Genomic DNA, 21,148 nt, shown 5'->3' on the forward strand with positions numbered 1-21,148 from the left:
GGAGCTGCCGCAAAACCACTCTGAGGTTTGACGCAGGATCTCACAGCATCTGAAAGAATTGCGCAGCATCACTTCAGATGCTTGGGCGCTGGAAACAGTATCCCATGGTTACTTCCTTCCCTTTCTAAAGAAACCTCAGAATCACCCACCGGAATACAACTCTACCAAAAATCCAGACCTGCTCCTGTTGCAGGAAGTTTTTACCCTGCTACAGAAAGGTGCAATAGAACATGTACATGTAGCGGAAAGGAACAAGGGTTGGTATTCCCCATATTTCCTCATTCCAACAAAGGACGGAGGACTGAGACCCATCTTGGACTTGAGAAACTTGAACAAGTGCCTCAGGAAGGACAAGTTCAAGATGGTGACCCTTTCTCAGATCCTTCAGGCTCTCCAACTTCAAGACTGGTTGGTATCATTGGACCTTCAGGATGCTTACTTTCATGTGCCGATCCATCTCAAGCACAGAAAGTACCTGAGGTTCGCGATTGGCAAGTCTCACTATCAGTTTCGAGTTCAGCCAATCGGGTTGACCTCCGCCCCAAGAGTTTTCACCAAGTTGATGGCGGTAGTGGCAGCGAGTCTCAGAAGAGGGGGGATTCATGTCTACCCCTATTTGGATGACTGGATGATCAGGGCACGTTCCCCAGAACAAGCCCGGGATCATCTATCCAAGACTTGCCACTTTCTTCACAAACTAGGGTTTTCTCTGAATTTAAAAAAGTCAAACGTGATACCATCACAGAAACTCCAGTTTATAGGAGCAGTCTTGGATACTTGTTCGGGCAAAGCCTCGCCTCCCGAAGAGAGAGCTCACCACATTCTGCAGATGGTAACAAAATTCCAGAATGCCCAGTATCTACCACCCTTCGACTTTCTCAGGTTGTTCAGTCTCATGGCATCCTGCATTTTTTCTGGTGCCAGAGGCCAGATTGAGAATAAGATCTCTTCAATGGGCTCTCAGGACTGAATGGTCCCAGTTCTCAGGGGAAATGTCAGACCTTTTGCAAGTTCCAACCAGGGTGGCACAGGATCTACAATGGTGGGCTTGCAGACAGCAACCATGTCCGGAGATAACAGTAGTGATGGACGCCTCCCTTACGGGATGGGGAGCTCACACCAACGAGTTGATGATCAGCAGTCGTTGGTCTCCATCGGAGTCCAAACTACATATCAACCTATTGGAGCTGAGGGCAATCAGACTAGGACTGAAGGCCTTCCTGCCATCTGTACGGGGAAAGAATGTCCCGATAATGATGGACAAACCAGTGGCTATGTACTACCTCAACAACAGAGGAGGTGTAGGGTCACTACCACTGTGCAGAGAGGCAATGCAGCTCTGGTTCTGGGCAATACGAGAAGGGATCTCTCTATCTGCCATTCACCTAGCAGGAGAGCAAAACATAGCGGTGGATGCTCTGAGCAGGCAGAGCACAGTCTCCCACGAGTGGGAGTTAGCTCATGAAGTCCTTCTGGAGATCTTCACCCTTTGGGGAACCCCTCAAGTGGATCTCTTCGCGACCAGTGTCAACAGGAAATGCGAACTGTATTGCTCAAGGGAATTTCCCCCGAGAGGAGCTCTAGGAGACACATTCGTAGTGGACTGGGAGTTTCCACTGCTAAACGCATTTCCTCCAGTCCCTGTGATCCCTCAAGTAATCAGGAGGTTGAGGAAGTTCGGGAAAACCATGATTTTAATTGCCCCGGATTGGGCCAGGAGAACGTGGTACCCGGACCTTCTAGACATGTCCATCTACCCTCCAATACGTCTTCCAAAAAGAGAGGATCTTCTCTCGCAAGAGGGAGTTCATGTTCTCCATCCAGAGGTCAACATACTCAACCTTCACGCATGGCTTCTGAGAGGTTGAGATACAAGGATTGGGACCTTCCGGATGATGTTATGGAGATCTTGCTTTTGGCCAGAAGGCCAGCAACAAAATCTTTGTACCGGTGTCGTTGGAACAAGTTCAGTAACTGGTGCAGGGATAAGAATGTGGATCCCTTTGAATGTGACATTCCAATGGTATTATCTTTCCTGTTACATTTAGCTAATCTGGGGCTCCATGTTAGCACGATAAAAGGATACGTAGCAGCGATGTCTATCTTCAAGCGCTCGTCAGGAGAAAAGTCTTATTTTAAGATACCTTTAATAATACAATTTCTAAAAAGTTTAAACAATGGGCCACATTACACGGAATGCGGTAACCCGCCTTGGTGGATGGCGGAATTACCGCCCTACTCCAAGGTGAGCGGGGGTGGTAATTCCCCATTCACCAAGGCACTTCCCCATTCCCATTTCTGCCCCCATAGGGCTCAATGGGAATGGAGGAGCTAATTACGGTACCGCAAATTGCGGTACCATAATTAGCACCAAGGTCCCTTTGCGGGCCCGTTCCTTAACGGCTAGTAAAACCAGCCGTTGAGGTCAGGTCCCGCAAAGGGACCTCGTAGTAAGGCGGTAAGGGTTTACCGGTACCGGTGCCCTTACCGGTACCGGTAAACCCTTACCGCATTCCATGTAATAAGGCCCATTGTTTTTCCACCAATACCTTTTCAAGTTTCTGTGTAGGATTTAAATTTGGTGCTGAAATTTCTGACATGTGCACCCTTTGAGCCTTTACATTCTTGCCCGTTAAGGCTTCTTACTCTAAAAACTATACTTCTAATTGCATTGACATCAGCCCGCAGAGTAAGTGAGTTGCAGGCACTTTCGAGTGGTCCTCCTCACACCATCTTTCATAAAGATAAAGTTGTCCTTCGAGTAAAGCCCTCTTTTCTGCCAAAAATAGTTTGACTTTCACCTGTCACAGAAAATAATTCTACCTACGTTCTACCCTCCTCCTCACACAAGCAAGGAAGAGGAGAGACTACATAGGCTAGATCCTAGAAGGGCACTTAGCTTTTATATCTCAAGATTGTCAAAAATACGTCAGTGTGACCAACTGTTTGTGGGATACACTGGTCGTAAGTTAGGACTACCTGTAACTAAACAAACATTATCAAGATGGATAATCTTAGCCATAACAGAGTGTTATAGGCTCGCTGGAAAAGATCCCCCTGAGGGTTTAAGAGCTCATTCAACTAGGGGCTTGGCAACTTCAACAGCACTTAAAAGGGGTGTCCCTGTACAAGATATTTGTGCAGCAGCCACATGGTCATCCATGCATACTTTCATAAAACATTATGCTTTGGACTCAACTACCTCTCAAGGAGGTCTATTTGCCAAATCTCTGCTACATTCAGTACATGACTAAAAAGATATCTGTACTCCCGCCTCCAATAGAAAACTGCTTTGGGAGTCTATCTAAAATGAAGAATGCGTGGGAGGACACAATCCATTCGAAGAACAAGTTACTTACCAACTATAAGGTTCTTTCGATTGGATGTTCCTCCCACGTATTCCTCATCGACCCTCCCAACCTACCCCACAGTACAGTTTATGTGGTTTACACTCTGATTTCTTTTGAGGCTGAGGTCAAAAGAAGCACACCTTTAACAATGGTCATGGACTCTGATATACGGAAAAAAGAGAACTGAAGCCAACGGGCGCGCTCGAGGCCTTTATACAACAGATGACGTCGGTGCTCGACGGAGGCCGCCGAGGGACATCGACGTCGCTGCCTCGAGTGAGCGCCCTCTGCTGGAGAGAGGAAAAAAATTCAGAGGCAAAACTTAATGTAAGTATATATCTAAGATGAGGAATACGTGGGAGGAACATCCAATCGAAAGAACGTTACAGTTGGTAAGTAACTTGTTCTTCTCTCCTACTTGTTCCAGTTAAATATACATCTCTTGTTAAAGAGGCATCTTCCTTTTCTTTTACAAATAGATTTCTTTTTGCATTGCCTTCAGCCAACGGTAAAGATGCCACATGATTCCTTCCCAGCATGTAGTTCCATGCATGCTGCGATGGTAGATGGCATCGGGAGTTCATCACAGAAAAGGGAGTCCTTGTCCCCAAAGGGGTAGTCTCTCCCAATGAGGCCCTACTTGCCTCGACCCCTAGGAAGGGTCTGGACGAGCGGACTCTCCTCCCTAGCCTCACAGGGGGGTGGGGAGGCCCATTGGGGAAAAGTGACACATACCTGCAATTCGTCACAGTAACTAGACAGTTGGTTAAGTCCTTTTCAGGTAAGTTAATGGCACAAAATCCTTTTTGAAGATTTATAATGAAAATTGTTTTGGGAATAAAATATGCACTGCAATATATCTTGGGTTTCCTTTTGAACCACTGAATGTATATTACTGCAGTCTTACCTTTTTAAGTCTTCCCTGTTCAGAATAACATGTTTTCTCTCTTTAGATATATGAGTAGATTGCTAATGACTCTCTTGTTTCTTTCCAATAGTGGATGAGAGCATGAACAGAAAAAGGAAAGTTGGAAATTCAGCAAAATGTTCGGAAAGGACTCTACAGCGTAAAGCTTTTTCAGAGAAAATAAATACGGTTTGTCTAGAAAGCACTAACAATGAAGCAAACCTTAACAGCCAGATGTGGTCAGGATGTTACCCAGAACTAAGAGGAGAGAAATATTCTGAGTGTGACGCTACTTTCAACAATCCATTCCACTTCACTCTACATCAGGAAAGTCCTATGATAGCAAGAACAGACACCTTTAATGAGCTGGAGAGTACTCTAAGGAATGTGCCGTTTCCTGTAGCTCGTCCAAACACGCAGCAAAACCAGAGGACACTGCCATCAAACAGAGGCGGAAAAAGCTACAGTCTCAAGGGAAAGTTAACTAGGAATGTGAAACCTAGCTCCAGAATGAGGCCATACGCATGCACTGAATGTGAGAAAAGCTTCATTTACAAGAGCCATCTCATCACACACCACAGAATACATTCAGGGGAGAAGCCCTACATGTGCACTTTCTGTCAAAAAAGATTCAACCGCAAAGACTATCTGGATGAGCACATCCGAATACACACCGGCGAGCGACCGTATAAGTGTTCCAAGTGTGAGAAGACCTTCATTCAGAAACATCACCTGAATGAGCATTTAAGAAAGCACACTTGAGATCCATGTGACCTGACGTCACCACCATGGAATTCCTAAACACGACTAGCCCTGCGTCGATTGGCTATTTTCCAACGATGAGTTATGAAAACATAACTTGCAAACTACATGCGACGTTGGTTGCGTTAGCCCAGGACAACGGCTGTGTACAAACTGGTTCACTGCATGCAGAGAAAGGATATGCACGGCTGTGTCTTGCATAGAGCTTGACAGACCGTTTTACACCTTGTGTCTGGGATGGGCTCATTGTCAAGAGACTGTAAACAGAACGACCCAACGAGCTAGAAAAGGTGATCCTTAAGGAACGCTGCACATGTTTTACTATCACAGGATTGATTACCATGGTTACGCCAAGGCGGGAACTCCTCATATTCTGTGACCCATTTCATGGGAAGACAGACCTGCCTGAGAATATACTGTTTGCCAAACGCTACTAACCACAGCAAACAATAAATGATTATGATTTAAGAGTTAAAATTGTCAGGCAAAAGAATGCAATACATGTTTTAAAAACAATACTTTGTAAAACAAAATAGAAGTGGCTTAATTGTGTTAATCGTCCAATGGGAAATGCCAGGTAACCCTAATTCACAAGGGTCAAGAGGCGTTAGTGACCTGCCACGTCAAAGGGATCAACGGACAACTTTGACCCATGTACATATGCACTTTTCCATTTAATTATGCACCAACAACACAGAGATTAGATTTTGAGTAAGGTCCCAGGGATCGGTTTATGGTTTCACCATTCAGTCTGCCCTTTCCCTCTACCCCCTAGACCTGTGATTTATAGATCCCTCACATCGGTCTTGGCCATCACAGAAGCCCACTGGATCTTGCACTGGTCCACAACGCTGCTTCTACAATGCATGCTCGCGCGGAACCCTTAGGTCTTCCTACAGGGGTTGGCTGTTGGATAAATGCACTGATAAGTAGATCTCAGGGTTGCCAAGCTCTCGCCCCTCCCCCCTGGTGGGAATAAGTAAACCTGTCCTGTGGGCCCCAAAAGTCTGTATAATATTTCTCAGGGCCAAAGTTCTAGAGTTGATGTCTCTCTCTTCATTCTCTCCCACCTCTTTTTTTTTTCCTCTCGGGTTTCTCCCCTGTGTCTCTAGTACTACCTTTCTCTTATCGCCTCCATTCTTCCACCTCCACCATTCAGTCTACCTCAGTACCGTTCTTGCATGGTCTCTGCACTCCTTCTCTGCAGGGCTGGGACCAGGCCATGTAATTGTGTGATTGGGATCATGTGTGTGAAGTGCGAGCAAGTCAGCTGATTGTATTGGCCATGTGGTACGTGGACATCCCTGCTTTAAAACTGTATATGTGCCGTCTTGGGAACCGTGTGTCCGCGTCCCATGCTTTGGCAATCTTCGCTGAAGGCCGCACCTATGCCTGGTTATACTGCTGACTTCCTCCTGATAACAAGAGGACCCTGTTAATCGGTATGAATGGTGTACAGGTTTTGCTCCATCAGCAGTGCCCACAGACTCCTCCCACTATGACCATAGGTACTCTCTGTGGGCATAAGGGGACTGGCAGATCCCAGTACCACCTCTGCGTCATTACTTCTGCATATTCAACGTAACTCCTGGCTGCTATGGTGGGACTAATTCAGATAGACCGGAGGCGGCCATAGGGACCATTCTAACTTCCTCAGAGGCCTACATCTGCTGGCTCCGGCGAGTTCAACCCTCTCCCATCCCCTAGCTACCGGCATATGCCAGTCACCGATTTAGCCAAATGAAGTTTGCAGCCTGCAAACTGACATATTATGAAAGGTGCACAGCAAGAGGTCTTCCTAACACGGTCGTGGTTTATTGCCACCCTTTTCTCATTCTTGCTGCTGCCAGGTAATAAGCAGCATTTGTGCCATATACAAGAATTAAGCAAAAATAAAAAGGCAGCTTGTCTCACCACAAGGCAAGATTACAGAAGCAGGTATGCAGGCATACCTCTTTAGATTCTTTCTCCACTTCCCTTTCTCCCTCTCTTGATACCCTATATCCTCTTTCTGAATTCCCTCCCTCTCGCAAACCTTCCCAGCCTTCTCTTGATACCCTATATCCTCTTTCTGAATTCCTTCCCTATCGCAATCCTTCCCAGCCTTCTCTTGATACCCTATATCCTCTTTCTGAATTCCTTCCCTCTCGCAAACCTTCCCAGCCTTCTCTTAATACCCTATATCCTCCTTCTGAATTCCTTCCCTCTCGTAAACCTTCCCAGCCTTGGCTTACTCCTTATTTCTGCTCTATGCGAAGGGCACTCCGTCGCTTGAGCGTAGCTGGCATAAATCTTAGTCTATGTCCGATGGTGTGTCCTTCTCTTCTCATCATACTCTATATGATGATGCACTTCTTTCTTCCAAATGTCTCTATTACCCTGATCTCTTGCCCTCTCAATCATCTCAACCCCACTGTCTTTTCCAAACCTTTTCTTGTCTATTAACCCTCCCTTATCATTCTCATCTGACTTTGCTAACTATTTCACTTCTAAAGTGGATTCTCTTCGTTCTGCCGTTTCTCTTATTTCTCTGCCTCATTCCCGCCCTGTTTCCCCATCTTCCTCTACTATGGTTCTTTCACCTATCTCTAACTCTGATACTTCTTTACTTATCTTGTAGACTCATCCTACTGCGTCTCCCAAAGATAGGGGTTCCTTATACTCTTACTCCTAAAATCTATCCCTCTCTCAATTATTATATTACCATCCTTCTTAAAATCACTCTCAGTACTTCTATCTTCCCTCTCCTAATCAAACGGGCCATTATTCTTCCTGTCTTGAAAAAACCTTCCTTGGATCCTGCTATTTCTTCTAATATTCGTCCCATCTCTCTCCTTCCTTATCTTTCCAAACTGTTGGAACATCTTGTTTACTCCCAGATTTCTTTGTCACCCTTAATTCTATTGCACCTTGTTTCCAGTCTGGTTTCTGACCCCTTCACTCCACGGAAAATGCTCTTCTTTTCGTCTGCGACTCTCTTCTTTCTGCTCGCTATGCTAAACACTTTTCTATTCGCATACTCTTGGCCCTATCCGCTGCCTTCGACACAGTGCATCACTCACTACTTCTCCAATCCCTTTCCTCTATTGGGTTTTCTGGTTCTGTACTTGCATGGTTTCAATCTTATCTAACTTATCGCACCTACTTAGTATCCAGGGCTGGTGTCCGTTCTGATCCCCTTCCTCTTCTACACGGCGTTCCACAAGGGTCGGTTCTTAGCCCATTTCTCGTCTCTCTTTATACTTCTCCTTTGGCTAATATTATCTCTTCTTTTGGGTTATTTATTTATTCATTATTACATTTTTATTGCGCCCCAACCCTCAGGCATCTGGGCGCATAAATTACGAATATGGTTAAAGGTTCAAGAAGCTTAAGAATATGGTTACAGGTTTGTCAGGCTTACGATGTTAGTTACAAGAGGTTTAGGATTGAGCATTGGGTTACAAGTTCGTTGCAGGTTATGCAAATCATAGTTGGAGCATGCTTGCACAGGTAGATGCTCTACTGTCTTGAGAATTGTGTTACGGAAGGCGGATCATCACTTCTATGCTGTTGACACCCAACTATTGCTATCTTTTTCTTCTTTCACACCTACTATATGCATGCATCTCTGCTATCAAAACCTAGATCCTGTCCAGCCAACTACCGCCCTATCTCCATCGCCCCCTTCCTTCCCAATTCAACTCTCACACTGAACTTGCTGGTGATGTCCACAACCATCAATCTGTATTCCGAGCATCCAGAGGCATGGAAACTGATCTTCTGAACACCTGTGAAGAACTGCTCGCATCCCTGGATTCCAACTCCTCTGATGTCCTCCTCCTTCTTGAACTTTTCTATGTATTTGACACAGTCAACCACTCCGTCCTCATACAAAACCTCCACGACACCCATGGTATCTCGGAAAGGACACTGGACTGGCTGGCCTCCTTCCTTACTGACTGCTCCTCTCAAGTCATGCTTGGAACCTTCTCCTCTCCTACTTCCTTCTCCACCTGTGGTGTCCCCCAGGGCTCTATTCTCTCGCCTTGGCTCTTCAACATCTACCTTACTCAGCTGGCATTCCTCATCTCCTCCTTCTCCCCCAACATCCAGTGTTAGGCTGACCACACACAACTCTTCTTTTAACTTCCTGCTGACCCTCTTGTACCTTCCATCATCCCTGACTGCCTTTCTGCCATCCAAGCCTGGTGCACTTCCAATGATCCTCTATCTCAGTGCCAGCAAAACGGAGATCCTTCCTATTGGGACCCCTGCTCCCGACTACTTCTGTTCATTCTGGCCGCCTTCCATGGGCTCCCTGCTCCCAGAAGCCAGAAACCTTGGAGCCATCTACAGCTCCTCTCTTTCCTTCCTCCCTCACACTTAGGACATTGCCAAGAAGTCCCACTTCAGCTCTTCCTTCTCAAAGAAATTCTACCTTTTCTCACCTTCCCCCCCAGAAGCTCAATGCACTGGTTCTCTCTAGGCTTGACTATTGCAACAGCCTCCTCCTCAATCTACCTTCTTGCACTCTGCGACCCCTCCAGCTAATCCAGAATAGGGCAGCAAGACTTATCCTTGGCCTCAAACTCAGGACTGCATCTCTCTTACCCTAAAAAGTCGTCCCTGGCTCCTGGTTGCTTCACTGATTACATTGAAATCCCTCTGTACCATCCACAGGGCAGTCAGAGGCTGGGCCACACTATCTGCAACTCTTTCTTACTAAATACTCTCCCTCTAGACCCTTGCGCTCCTCTGGCATCAATTCTTTGGTGTGAACTGTTTCACTAAACAGAGGGTAGGAGGTCGATAGCTTTCCTCAGAAGGCTCCAGTCTTTGGAACAGTCTCCCCCTCCCTCTTCATTTTGAGCAGGACTTTCTTAAATTCTGGAAGCTCCTCAAGAATATTCTCTTTACCTCCTCCCCTCCGCCCCCACTCTCCTCTGATAATCTCACAGTTGCTTGTTTAGTGTTCAGGGCCCTTATGCATCTTCGGGTCCCTGCTTCCACGCTGAATCTCTCCCAGCTTCTGTCTACCTCAGCACTTTCCTTGGCTCACCCTCCACCGTGGAGGCTTGCACGTACCTTACATTGCACTTCACCTGTTGCTCACGCATGAGCACCCCAGCACCTATCCCGTTCCCCCTCCCTTCTACACTTGCACGTTCTGAATACTCACAAGGCGTAGTAGGTTTGCCCCCCCCACTGTATTTGTTATTTATTTAATTGTTTTTCATCCCCTCCCTGTTGACCTGTGGGCACTTGGAAACAGTATTTTCTTCCTGTGTAAGGGCCTAACAAGGGAACAATGAATAAAATAAAGTGTCTACCACTTTCTTGTCCTCAATCCTAAAACTGAAGTTCTCTTTTTTTCCAGCAAACACTATTGCTTTGCCAGTATCTCCTCCTTTTGTCCTATTTTCCCCTTTTCATCTGCCTTCTTCTCGTACTGCCCGCAATCTTGGCATCCATTTTAGCATTAATCTCTCTTATGCTCATCACATTTCAATTACTTTACGTTCCTATTGCTTCCATCTCTTCAACATTTGTAAAGTTAGACCTCTTCTAGCTTTCAACGTCACTAAGCTTCTAATCTCTTCCTTAATCTTTTCTCGACTATTCTACTGCTCTGTACTCCTCTTTGGTCTCCCCATCTCTCGCTTAGCTCCTCTTAAGTCTGTTCACTTTCTTTTAACTGTACCTCGCTCTCCATGAGCCTCTTCTCGCTTCCGTTCTTTTTCCTTGCTGGCTCCTCTCTACTGGAATACTCTTCCTCTCTCACTGCAGTCTGTTCACTCCTATTCTACCTTCTGTGCTGCCCTGAAAATATTCTTACTTCAATCTTAACTGTATTTTAGTCTCATTCTAGTTATTTAGATATTTTCTTTATTGTATTATTGTTTTCATTTCAATTGTACTGTAAATTGGTTTTGTACAGTGCAGAGGGTGTTAATGTGGCCACATGGCAATGCTGGAGATGTGTGGACGGTGGTAATGTGCTCACAAGGCAATGCTAGATATGTGCAGACGGCGGCAATGTGCTCACAAGGCAATGCTACATATGTGCAGACGGTGGTAATGTGTTCACATCGCTATGCAAGAGATGTGCAATCGGTGGTAATGTGGCTACATGGCAATGCTAGAGATGTGCAGACGGTGGTAATGTGATCACATGGCAATGCTAGATATGTGCAGACGGTAGTAATGTGCTCACATAGCAATGCTAGATATGTGCAGACAGTGGTAATGTGGTCACATGGCAATGCAAGAGATGGGCAGATGGTGGTAATGTGGTCATGTGGCAATGCGAGATATGTGCAGACAGTGGTAATGTGCTCACAGGGCAATGCCGGAGATGTGTGGACGGTGGTAATGTGCTCACATGCAAAGCTAGATACGTGCAGACAGTTATTATGTGCTCACATGGCAGTGCTAGATATGTGTGAATGGTGGTAATGTGGTCACATGGCAATTCTAGAGATGTGTGGACGGTGGTAATGTGGTCACATGGCAATGCTAGAGATGTGCAGACAGTGGTAATGTGCTCACATGGCAATGCTAGAGATGGGCGGACTGTAGTAATGTGGTCACATGGCAATGCTAGATATGTGCAGATGGTGGTAATGTGTTCACATGGCAATGCTACATATGTGCAGACGGTGGTAATGTGTTCACATCGCAATGCAAGAGATGGGCAGATGGTGGTAATGTGATCATGTGGCAATGCGAGATATGTGCAGACAGTGGTAATGTGCTCACAGGGCAATGCTGGAGATGTGTGGACGGTGGTAATGTGCTCACATGGCAAAGCTAGATACGTGCAGACAGTGATTATGTGCTCACATGACAGTGCTAGATATGTGTGAATGGTGGTAATGTGGTCACATGGCAATGCTAGAGATGTGCGGACGGTGGTAATGTGATCACATTGCAATGCAAGAGATGTGCAATCGGTGGTAATGTGGCTACATGGCAATGCTAGAGATGTGCAGACGGTGGTAATGTGGTCACATGGCAATGCAAGAGATGTGCAATCGGTGGTAATGTGGCTACATGGCAATGCAAGATATTTGCAGACAGTGGTAATGTGCTCACAGGGCAATGCTGGAGATGTGTGGACGGTGGTAATGTGATCACAGGGCAATGCTAGATATGTGCAGATGGTGGTAATGTGTTCACATCGCAATGCAAGAGATGTGCAATCGGTGGTAATGTGGCTACATGGCAATGCTAGAGATGTGCGGACAGTGGTAATGTGATCACATGGCAATGCTAGATATGTGCAGACGGTGGTAATGTGGTCACATGGCAATGCAAGAGATGTGCAATCGGTGGTAATGTGGCTACATGGCAATGCTAGAGATGTGCGGACGGTGGTAATGTGATCACATGGCAATGCTAGATATGTGCAGACGGTGGTAATGTGGTCACATGGCAATGCAAGAGATGTGCAATCGGTGGTAATGTGGCTACATGGCAATGCTAGAGATGTGCGGACGGTGGTAATGTGATCACATGGCAATGCTAGATATGTGCAGACGGTGGTAATGTGGTCACATGGCAATGCAAGAGATGGGCAGACGGTGATAATGTGGCCATGTGGCAATGTGAGATATGTGCAGAAAGTGGTAATGTGCTCACAGTGCAATGCTGGAGATGTGTGGACGGTGGTAATGTGCTCACATGGCAAAGCTAGATATGTGCAGATGGTGATTATGTGCTCACATGGCAGTGCTAGATATGTGTGAATGGTGGTAATGTGGTCACATGGCAATGCTAGAGATGTGTGGACGGTGGTAATGTGGTCACATGGCAATGCTAGAGATGTGCAGACAGTGGTAATGTGCTCACATGGCAATGCTAGATATGTGCAGACGGTGGTAATGTGGTCACATGGCAATGCAAGAGATGGGCAGACGGTGGTAATGTGGTCATGTGGCAATGCAAGATATTTGCAGACAGTGGTAATGTGCTCACAGGGCAATGCTGGAGATGTGTGGACGGTGGTAATGTGATCACAGGGCAATGCTAGATATGTGCAGATGGTGGTAATGTGGTCACATGGCAATGCTAGAGATGGGTGGACTGTAGTAATGTGGTCACATGGAAATGCTAGATATGTGCAGACGGTGGTAATGTGTTCACATGGCAATGCTACATATGTGCAGACGGTGGTAATGTGTTCCCATCGCAATGCAAGAGATGTGCAATCAGTGGTAATGTGGCTACATGGCAATGCTAGAGATGTGCAGACGGTGGTAAGGTGCTCACATGGCAATGCTAGATATGTGCAGACGGTGGTAATGTGGTCGCATGCCAATGCAAGAGATGGGCAGACGGTGGTAATGTGGTCATGTGGCAATCAGAGATATGTGCAGACAGTGGTAATGTGCTCACAGGGCAATGCTGGAGATGTGTGGACGGTGGTAATGTGCTCACATGGCAAAGCTAGATATGTGCAGATGGTGATTATGTGCTCACATGGCAGTGCTAGATATGTGTGAATGGTGGTAATGTGGTCACATGGCAATGCTAGAGATGTGTGGACGGTGGTAATGTGGTCACATGGCAATGCTAGAGATGTGCAGACAGTGGTAATGTGCTCACATGGCAATGCTAGATATGTGCAGACAGTGGTAATGTGGTCACATGGCAATGCAAGAGATGGGCAGACGGTGGTAATGTGGTCATGTGGCAATGCAAGATATTTGCAGACAGTGGTAATGTGCTCACAGGGCAATGCTGGAGATGTGTGGACGGTGGTAATGTGATCACAGGGCAATGCTAGATATGTGCAGATGGTGGTAATGTGGTCACATGGCAATGCTAGAGATGGGCGGACTGTAGTAATGTGGTCACATGGCAATGCCAGATATGTGCAGACAGTGGTAATGTGTTCACATGGCAATGCTACATATGTGCAGACGGTGGTAATGTGTTCCCATCGCAATGCAAGAGATGTGCAATCAGTGGTAATGTGGCTACATGGCAATGCTAGATATGTGCAGACGGTGGTAATGTGGTCACATGGCAATGCAAGAGATGGGCAGACGGTGGTAATGTGGTCATGTGGCAATCAGAGATATGTGCAGACAGTGGTAATGTGCTCACAGGGCAATGCTGGAGATGTGTGGACGGTGGTAATGTGCTCACATGGCAAAGCTAGATATGTGCAGATGGTGATTATGTGCTCACATGGCTGTGCTAGATGTGTGAATGGTGGTAATGTGGTCACATGGCAATGCTAGAGATGTGTGGATGGTGGTAATGTGGTCACATGGGAATGCTAGAGATGTGCAGACAGTGGTAATGTGGTCACATGGCAATGCTAGAGATGTGCGAACGGTGGTAATGTGGCTACATGTCAATGCTAGAGATGTGCGGACGGTGGTAATGTGCTCACATGACAATGCTAGAGATGTGCAGACGGTGGTAATGTGATCACATGGCAATGCTAGATATGTGCAGATGGTGGTAATGTGGCTACATGGCAATGCTAGAGATGTGCGGACAGTGATAATGTGCTCACATGGCAATGCTAGAGATGTGTGGACCGTGGTAATGTGCTCACATGGCAATGCTAGATATGTGCAGACGGTGGTAATGTGGTCACATGGCAATGCAAGAGATGGGCAGACGGTGGTAATGTGGTCATGTGGCAATGCGAGATATGTGCAGACAGTGGTAATGTGCTCACAGGGCAATGCTGGAGATGTGTGGACGGTGGTAATGTGCTCACATGGCAATGCTAGATATGTGCAGATGGTGGTAATGTGGCTACATGGCAATGCTAGAGATGTGCGGACAGTGATAATGTGCTCACATGGCAATGCTAGAGATGTGTGGACCGTGGTAATGTGGCCACATGACAATGATAGAGATGTGCAGACGGTAGTAATGTGGTCACATGGCAATTGTAGAGAGCAGCCGATGGTGGTAATGTGGTCACATGGCAATGCTAGGGATGTGCAGAGGGCGGTAATGTGCTCACAAGGCAATGCTGGAGATGTGTAGACAGTGGTAATGTGGTCACATGGCAATGCTAGAGATGTGCAGATGGTGGTAATGTGGTGACATGGCAATGCTAGAGATGTGCAGGTGGTGGTAATGTGGTCACATGGGAATGCTAGAGATGTGCAGACTGTAGTAATGTGGTCACATGGCCATGCTAGAGAGCAGCAAACGGTGGTAATGTGGTCACATGGCAATGCTAGAGATGTGCAGATGGTGGTAATGTGGTGACATAGCAATGCTAGAGATGTGCAGACGGCGGCAATGTGCTCACAAGGCAATGCTAGATATGTGCAGACGGTGGTAATGTGGTCACATGGCAATGCAAGAGATGGGCAGACGGTGGTAATGTGGTCATGTGGCAATGCAAGATATTTGCAGACAGTGGTAATGTGGTCACATGGCAATGCTAGATATGTGCAGACGGTGGTAATGTGGTCACATGGCAATGCAAGAGATGGGCAGACGGTGGTAATGTGGTCATGTGGCAATGCAAGATATTTGCAGACAGTGGTAATGTGCTCACAGGGCAATGCTGGAGATGTGTGGACGGTGGTAATGTGATCACAGGGCAATGCTAGATATGTGCAGATGGTGGTAATGTGGTCACATGGCAATGCTAGAGATGGGTGGACTGTAGTAATGTGGTCACATGGAAATGCTAGATATGTGCAGACGGTGGTAATGTGTTCACATGGCAATGCTACATATGTGCAGACGGTGGTAATGTGTTCCCATCGCAATGCAAGAGATGTGCAATCAGTGGTAATGTGGCTACATGGCAATGCTAGAGATGTGCAGACGGTGGTAAGGTGCTCACATGGCAATGCTAGATATGTGCAGACGGTGGTAATGTGGTCGCATGGCAATGCAAGAGATGGGCAGATGGTGGTAATGTGGTCATGAGGCAATCAGAGATATGTGCAGACAGTGGTAATGTGCTCACAGGGCAATGCTGGAGATGTGTGGACGGTGGTAATGTGCTCACATGGCAAAGCTAGATATGTGCAGATGGTGATTATGTGCTCACATGGCAGTGCTAGATATGTGTGAATGGTGGTAATGTGGTCACATGGCAATGCTAGAGATGTGTGGACGGTGGTAATGTGGTCACATGGCAATGCTAGAGATGTGCAGACAGTGGTAATGTGCTCACATGGCAATGCTAGATATGTGCAGACAGTGGTAATGTGGTCACATGGCAATGCAAGAGATGGGCAGACGGTGGTAATGTGGTCATGTGGCAATGCAAGATATTTGCAGACAGTGGTAATGTGCTCACAGGGCAATGCTGGAGATGTGTGGACGGTGGTAATGTGATCACAGGGCAATGCTAGATATGTGCAGATGGTGGTAATGTGGTCACATGGCAATGCTAGAGATGGGCGGACTGTAGTAATGTGGTCACATGGCAATGCCAGATATGTGCAGACAGTGGTAATGTGTTCACATGGCAATGCTACATATGTGCAGACGGTGGTAATGTGTTCCCATCGCAATGCAAGAGATGTGCAATCAGTGGTAATGTGGCTACATGGCAATGCTAGAGATGTGCAGACGGTGGTAATGTGCTCACATGGCAATGCTAGATATGTGCAGACGGTGGTAATGTGGTCACATGGCAATGCAAGAGATGGGCAGACGGTGGTAATGTGGTCATGTGGCAATCAGAGATATGTGCAGACAGTGGTAATGTGCTCACAGGGCAATGCTGGAGATGTGTGGACGGTGGTAATGTGCTCACATGGCAAAGCTAGATATGTGCAGATGGTGATTATGTGCTCACATGGCTGTGCTAGATGTGTGAATGGTGGTAATGTGGTCACATGGCAATGCTAGAGATGTGTGAATGGTGGTAATGTGGTCACATGGGAATGCTAGAGATGTGCAGACAGTGGTAATGTGGTCACATGGCAATGCTAGAGATGTGCGAACGGTGGTAATGTGGCTACATGTCAATGCTAGAGATGTGCAGACGGTGGTAAGGTGCTCACATGGCAATGCTAGATATGTGCAGACGGTGGTAATGTGGTCGCATGGCAATGCTAGATATGTGCAGACGGTAGTAATGTGCTCACATAGCAATGCTAGATATGTGCAGACAGTGGTAATGTGGTCACATGGCAATGCAAGGGATGGGCAGATGGTGGTAATGTGGTCATGTGGCAATGCGAGATATGTGCAGACAGTGGTAATGTGCTCACAGGGCAATGCCGGAGATGTGTGGACGGTGGTAATGTGCTCACATGGCAAAGCTAGATACGTGCAGACAGTTATTATGTGCTCACATGGCAGTGCTAGATATGTGTGAATGGTGGTAATGTGGTCACATGGCAATTCTAGAGATGTGTGGACGGTGGTAATGTGGTCACATGGCAATGCTAGAGATGTGCAGACAGTGGTAATGTGCTCACATGGCAATGCTAGAGATGGGCGGACTGTAGTAATGTGGTCACATGGCAATGCTAGATATGTGCAGATGGTGGTAATGTGTTCACATGGCAATGCTACATATGTGCAGACGGTGGTAATGTGTTCACATCGCAATGCAAGAGATGGGCAGATGGTGGTAATGTGGTCATGTGGCAATGCGAGATATGTGCAGACAGTGGTAATGTGCTCACAGGGCAATGCTGGAGATGTGTGGACGGTGGTAATGTGCTCACATGGCAAAGCTAGATACGTGCAGACAGTGATTATGTGCTCACATGACAGTGCTAGATATGTGTGAATGGTGGTAATGTGGTCACATGGCAATGCTAGAGATGTGCGGACGGTGGTAATGTGATCACATTGCAATGCAAGAGATGTGCAATCGGTGGTAATGTGGCTACATGGCAATGCTAGAGATGTGCAGACGGTGGTAATGTGGTCACATGGCAATGCAAGAGATGTGCAATCGGTGGTAATGTGGCTACATGGCAATGCAAGATATTTGCAGACAGTGGTAATGTGCTCACAGGGCAATGCTGGAGATGTGTGGACGGTGGTAATGTGATCACAGGGCAATGCTAGATATGTGCAGATGGTGGTAATGTGTTCACATCGCAATGCAAGAGATGTGCAATCGGTGGTAATGTGGCTACATGGCAATGCTAGAGATGTGCGGACAGTGGTAATGTGATCACATGGCAATGCTAGATATGTGCAGACGGTGGTAATGTGGTCACATGGCAATGCAAGAGATGTGCAATCGGTGGTAATGTGGCTACATGGCAATGCTAGAGATGTGCGGACGGTGGTAATGTGATCACATGGCAATGCTAGATATGTGCAGACGGTGGTAATGTGGTCACATGGCAATGCAAGAGATGTGCAATCGGTGGTAATGTGGCTACATGGCAATGCTAGAGATGTGCGGACGGTGGTAATGTGCTCACAGGGCAATGCTGGAGATGTGTGGACGGTGGTAATGTGATCACAGGGCAATGCTAGATATGTGCAGATGGTGGTAATGTGGTCACATGGCAATGCTAGAGATGGGTGGACTGTAGTAATGTGGTCACATGGAAATGCTAGATATGTGCAGACGGTGGTAATGTGTTCACATGGCAATGCTACATATGTGCAGACGGTGGTAATGTGTTCCCATCGCAATGCAAGAGATGTGCAATCAGTGGTAATGTGGCTACATGGCAATGCTAGAGATGTGCAGACGGTGGTAAGGTGCTCACATGGCAATGCTAGATATGTGCAGACGGTGGTAATGTGGTCGCATGGCAATGCAAGAGATGGGCAGACGGTGGTAATGTGGTCATGTGGCAATCAGAGATATGTGCAGACAGTGGTAATGTGCTCACAGGGCAATGCTAGATATGTGCAGATGGTGATTATGTGCTCACATGGCAGTGCTAGATATGTGTGAATGGTGGTAATGTGGTCACATGGCAATGCTAGAGATGTGTGGACGGTGGTAATGTGGTCACATGGCAATGCTAGAGATGTGCAGACAGTGGTAATGTGCTCACATGGCAATGCTAGATATGTGCAGACAGTGGTAATGTGGTCACATGGCAAAGCTAGATATGTGCAGATGGTGATTATGTGCTCACATGGCAGTGCTAGATATGTGTGAATGGTGGTAATGTGGTCACATGGCAATGCTAGAGATGTGTGGACGGTGGTAATGTGGTCACATGGCAATGCTAGAGATGTGCAGACAGTGGTAATGTGCTCACATGGCAATGCTAGATATGTGCAGACAGTGGTAATGTGGTCACATGGCAATGCAAGAGATGGGCAGACGGTGGTAATGTGGTCATGTGGCAATGCAAGATATTTGCAGACAGTGGTAATGTGCTCACAGGGCAATGCTGGAGATGTGTGGATGGTGGTAATGTGATCACAGGGCAATGCTAGATATGTGCAGATGGTGGTAATGTGGTCACATGGCAATGCTAGAGATGGGCGGACTGTAGTAATGTGGTCACATGGCAATGCCAGATATGTGCAGACAGTGGTAATGTGTTCACATGGCAATGCTACATATGTGCAGACGGTGGTAATGTGTTCCCATCGCAATGCAAGAGATGTGCAATCAGTGGTAATGTGGCTACATGGCAATGCTAGAGATGTGCAGACGGTGGTAATGTGCTCACATGGCAATGCTAGATATGTGCAGACGGTGGTAATGTGGTCACATGGCAATGCAAGAGATGGGCAGACGGTGGTAATGTGGTCATGTGGCAATCAGAGATATGTGCAGACAGTGGTAATGTGCTCACAGGGCAATGCTGGAGATGTGTGGACGGTGGTAATGTGCTCACATGGCAAAGCTAGATATGTGCAGATGGTGATTATGTGCTCACATGGCTGTGCTAGATGTGTGAATGGTGGTAATGTGGTCACATGGCAATGCTAGAGATGTGTGGATGGTGGTAATGTGGTCACATGGGAATGCTAGAGATGTGCAGACAGTGGTAATGTGGTCACATGGCAATGCTAGAGATGTGCGAACGGTGGTAATGTGGCTACATGTCAATGCTAGAGATGTGCGGACGGTGGTAATGTGCTCACATGACAATGCTAGAGATGTGCAGACGGTGGTAATGTGATCACATGGCAATGCTAGATATGTGCAGATGGTGGTAATGTGGCTACATGGCAATGCTAGAGATGTGCGGACAGTGATAATGTGCTCACATGGCAATGCTAGAGATGTGTGGACCGTGGTAATGTGCTCACATGGCAATGCTAGATATGTGCAGACGGTGGTAATGTGGTCACATGGCAATGCAAGAGATGGGCAGACGGTGGTAATGTGGTCATGTGGCAATGCGAGATATGTGCAGACAGTGGTAATGTGCTCACAGGGCAATGCTGGAGATGTGTGGACGGTGGTAATGTGCTCACATGGCAATGCTAGATATGTGCAGATGGTGGTAATGTGGCTACATGGCAATGCTAGAGATGTGCGGACAGTGATAATGTGCTCACATGGCAATGCTAGAGATGTGTGGACCGTGGTAATGTGGCCACATGACAATGATAGAGATGTGCAGACGGTAGTAATGTGGTCACATGGCAATTGTAGAGAGCAGCCGATGGTGGTAATGTGGTCACATGGCAATGCTAGGGATGTGCAGAGGGCGGTAATGTGCTCACAAGGCAATGCTGGAGATGTGTAGACAGTGGTAATGTGGTCACATGGCAATGCTAGAGATGTGCAGATGGTGGTAATGTGGTGACATGGCAATGCTAGAGATGTGCAGGTGGTGGTAATGTGGTCACATGGGAATGCTAGAGATGTGCAGACTGTAGTAATGTGGTCACATGGCCATGCTAGAGAGCAGCAAACGGTGGTAATGTGGTCACATGGCAATGCTAGAGATGTGCAGATGGTGGTAATGTGGTGACATAGCAATGCTAGAGATGTGCAGATGGCGGCAATGTGCTCACAAGGCAATGCTAGATATGTGTAGACGGTGGTAATGTGGTCACATGGCAATGCAAGAGATGGGCAGACGGTGGTAATGTGGTCATGTGGCAATGCAAGATATTTGCAGACAGTGGTAATGTGCTCACATGGCAATGCTAGATATGTGCAGACGGTGGTAATGTGGTCACATGGCAATGCAAGAGATGGGCAGACGGTGGTAATGTGGTCATGTGGCAATGCAAGATATTTGCAGACAGT

General features: G+C 46.9%; 1 protein-coding gene across 5 annotated transcripts in view; it reads left to right on the top strand.

Annotated features, from left to right (window-relative positions):
* Positions 1-5,557, top strand: part of LOC138564559 (zinc finger protein 419-like) — a 110,025-nt gene extending 104,468 nt beyond the window's left edge. For all 5 annotated transcript variants that reach the window (XM_069642920.1, XM_069642922.1, XM_069642919.1 and 2 more), the window contains one exon: positions 4,349-5,557. In XM_069642920.1, coding sequence (XP_069499021.1) covers positions 4,349-5,019 — 671 coding nt within the window. In that variant the 3' untranslated portion in view covers positions 5,020-5,557. The remainder of the gene's footprint in view (positions 1-4,348) is intronic.
* The last annotated feature ends 15,591 nt before the right edge of the window (positions 5,558-21,148 follow it).

This window comes from Ambystoma mexicanum, chromosome 1p (assembly GCF_040938575.1).
Source record: "Ambystoma mexicanum isolate Mex_15411 chromosome 1p, UKY_AmexF1_1, whole genome shotgun sequence".
In the NCBI taxonomy this organism is placed as follows: domain Eukaryota; kingdom Metazoa; phylum Chordata; class Amphibia; order Caudata; family Ambystomatidae; genus Ambystoma; species Ambystoma mexicanum.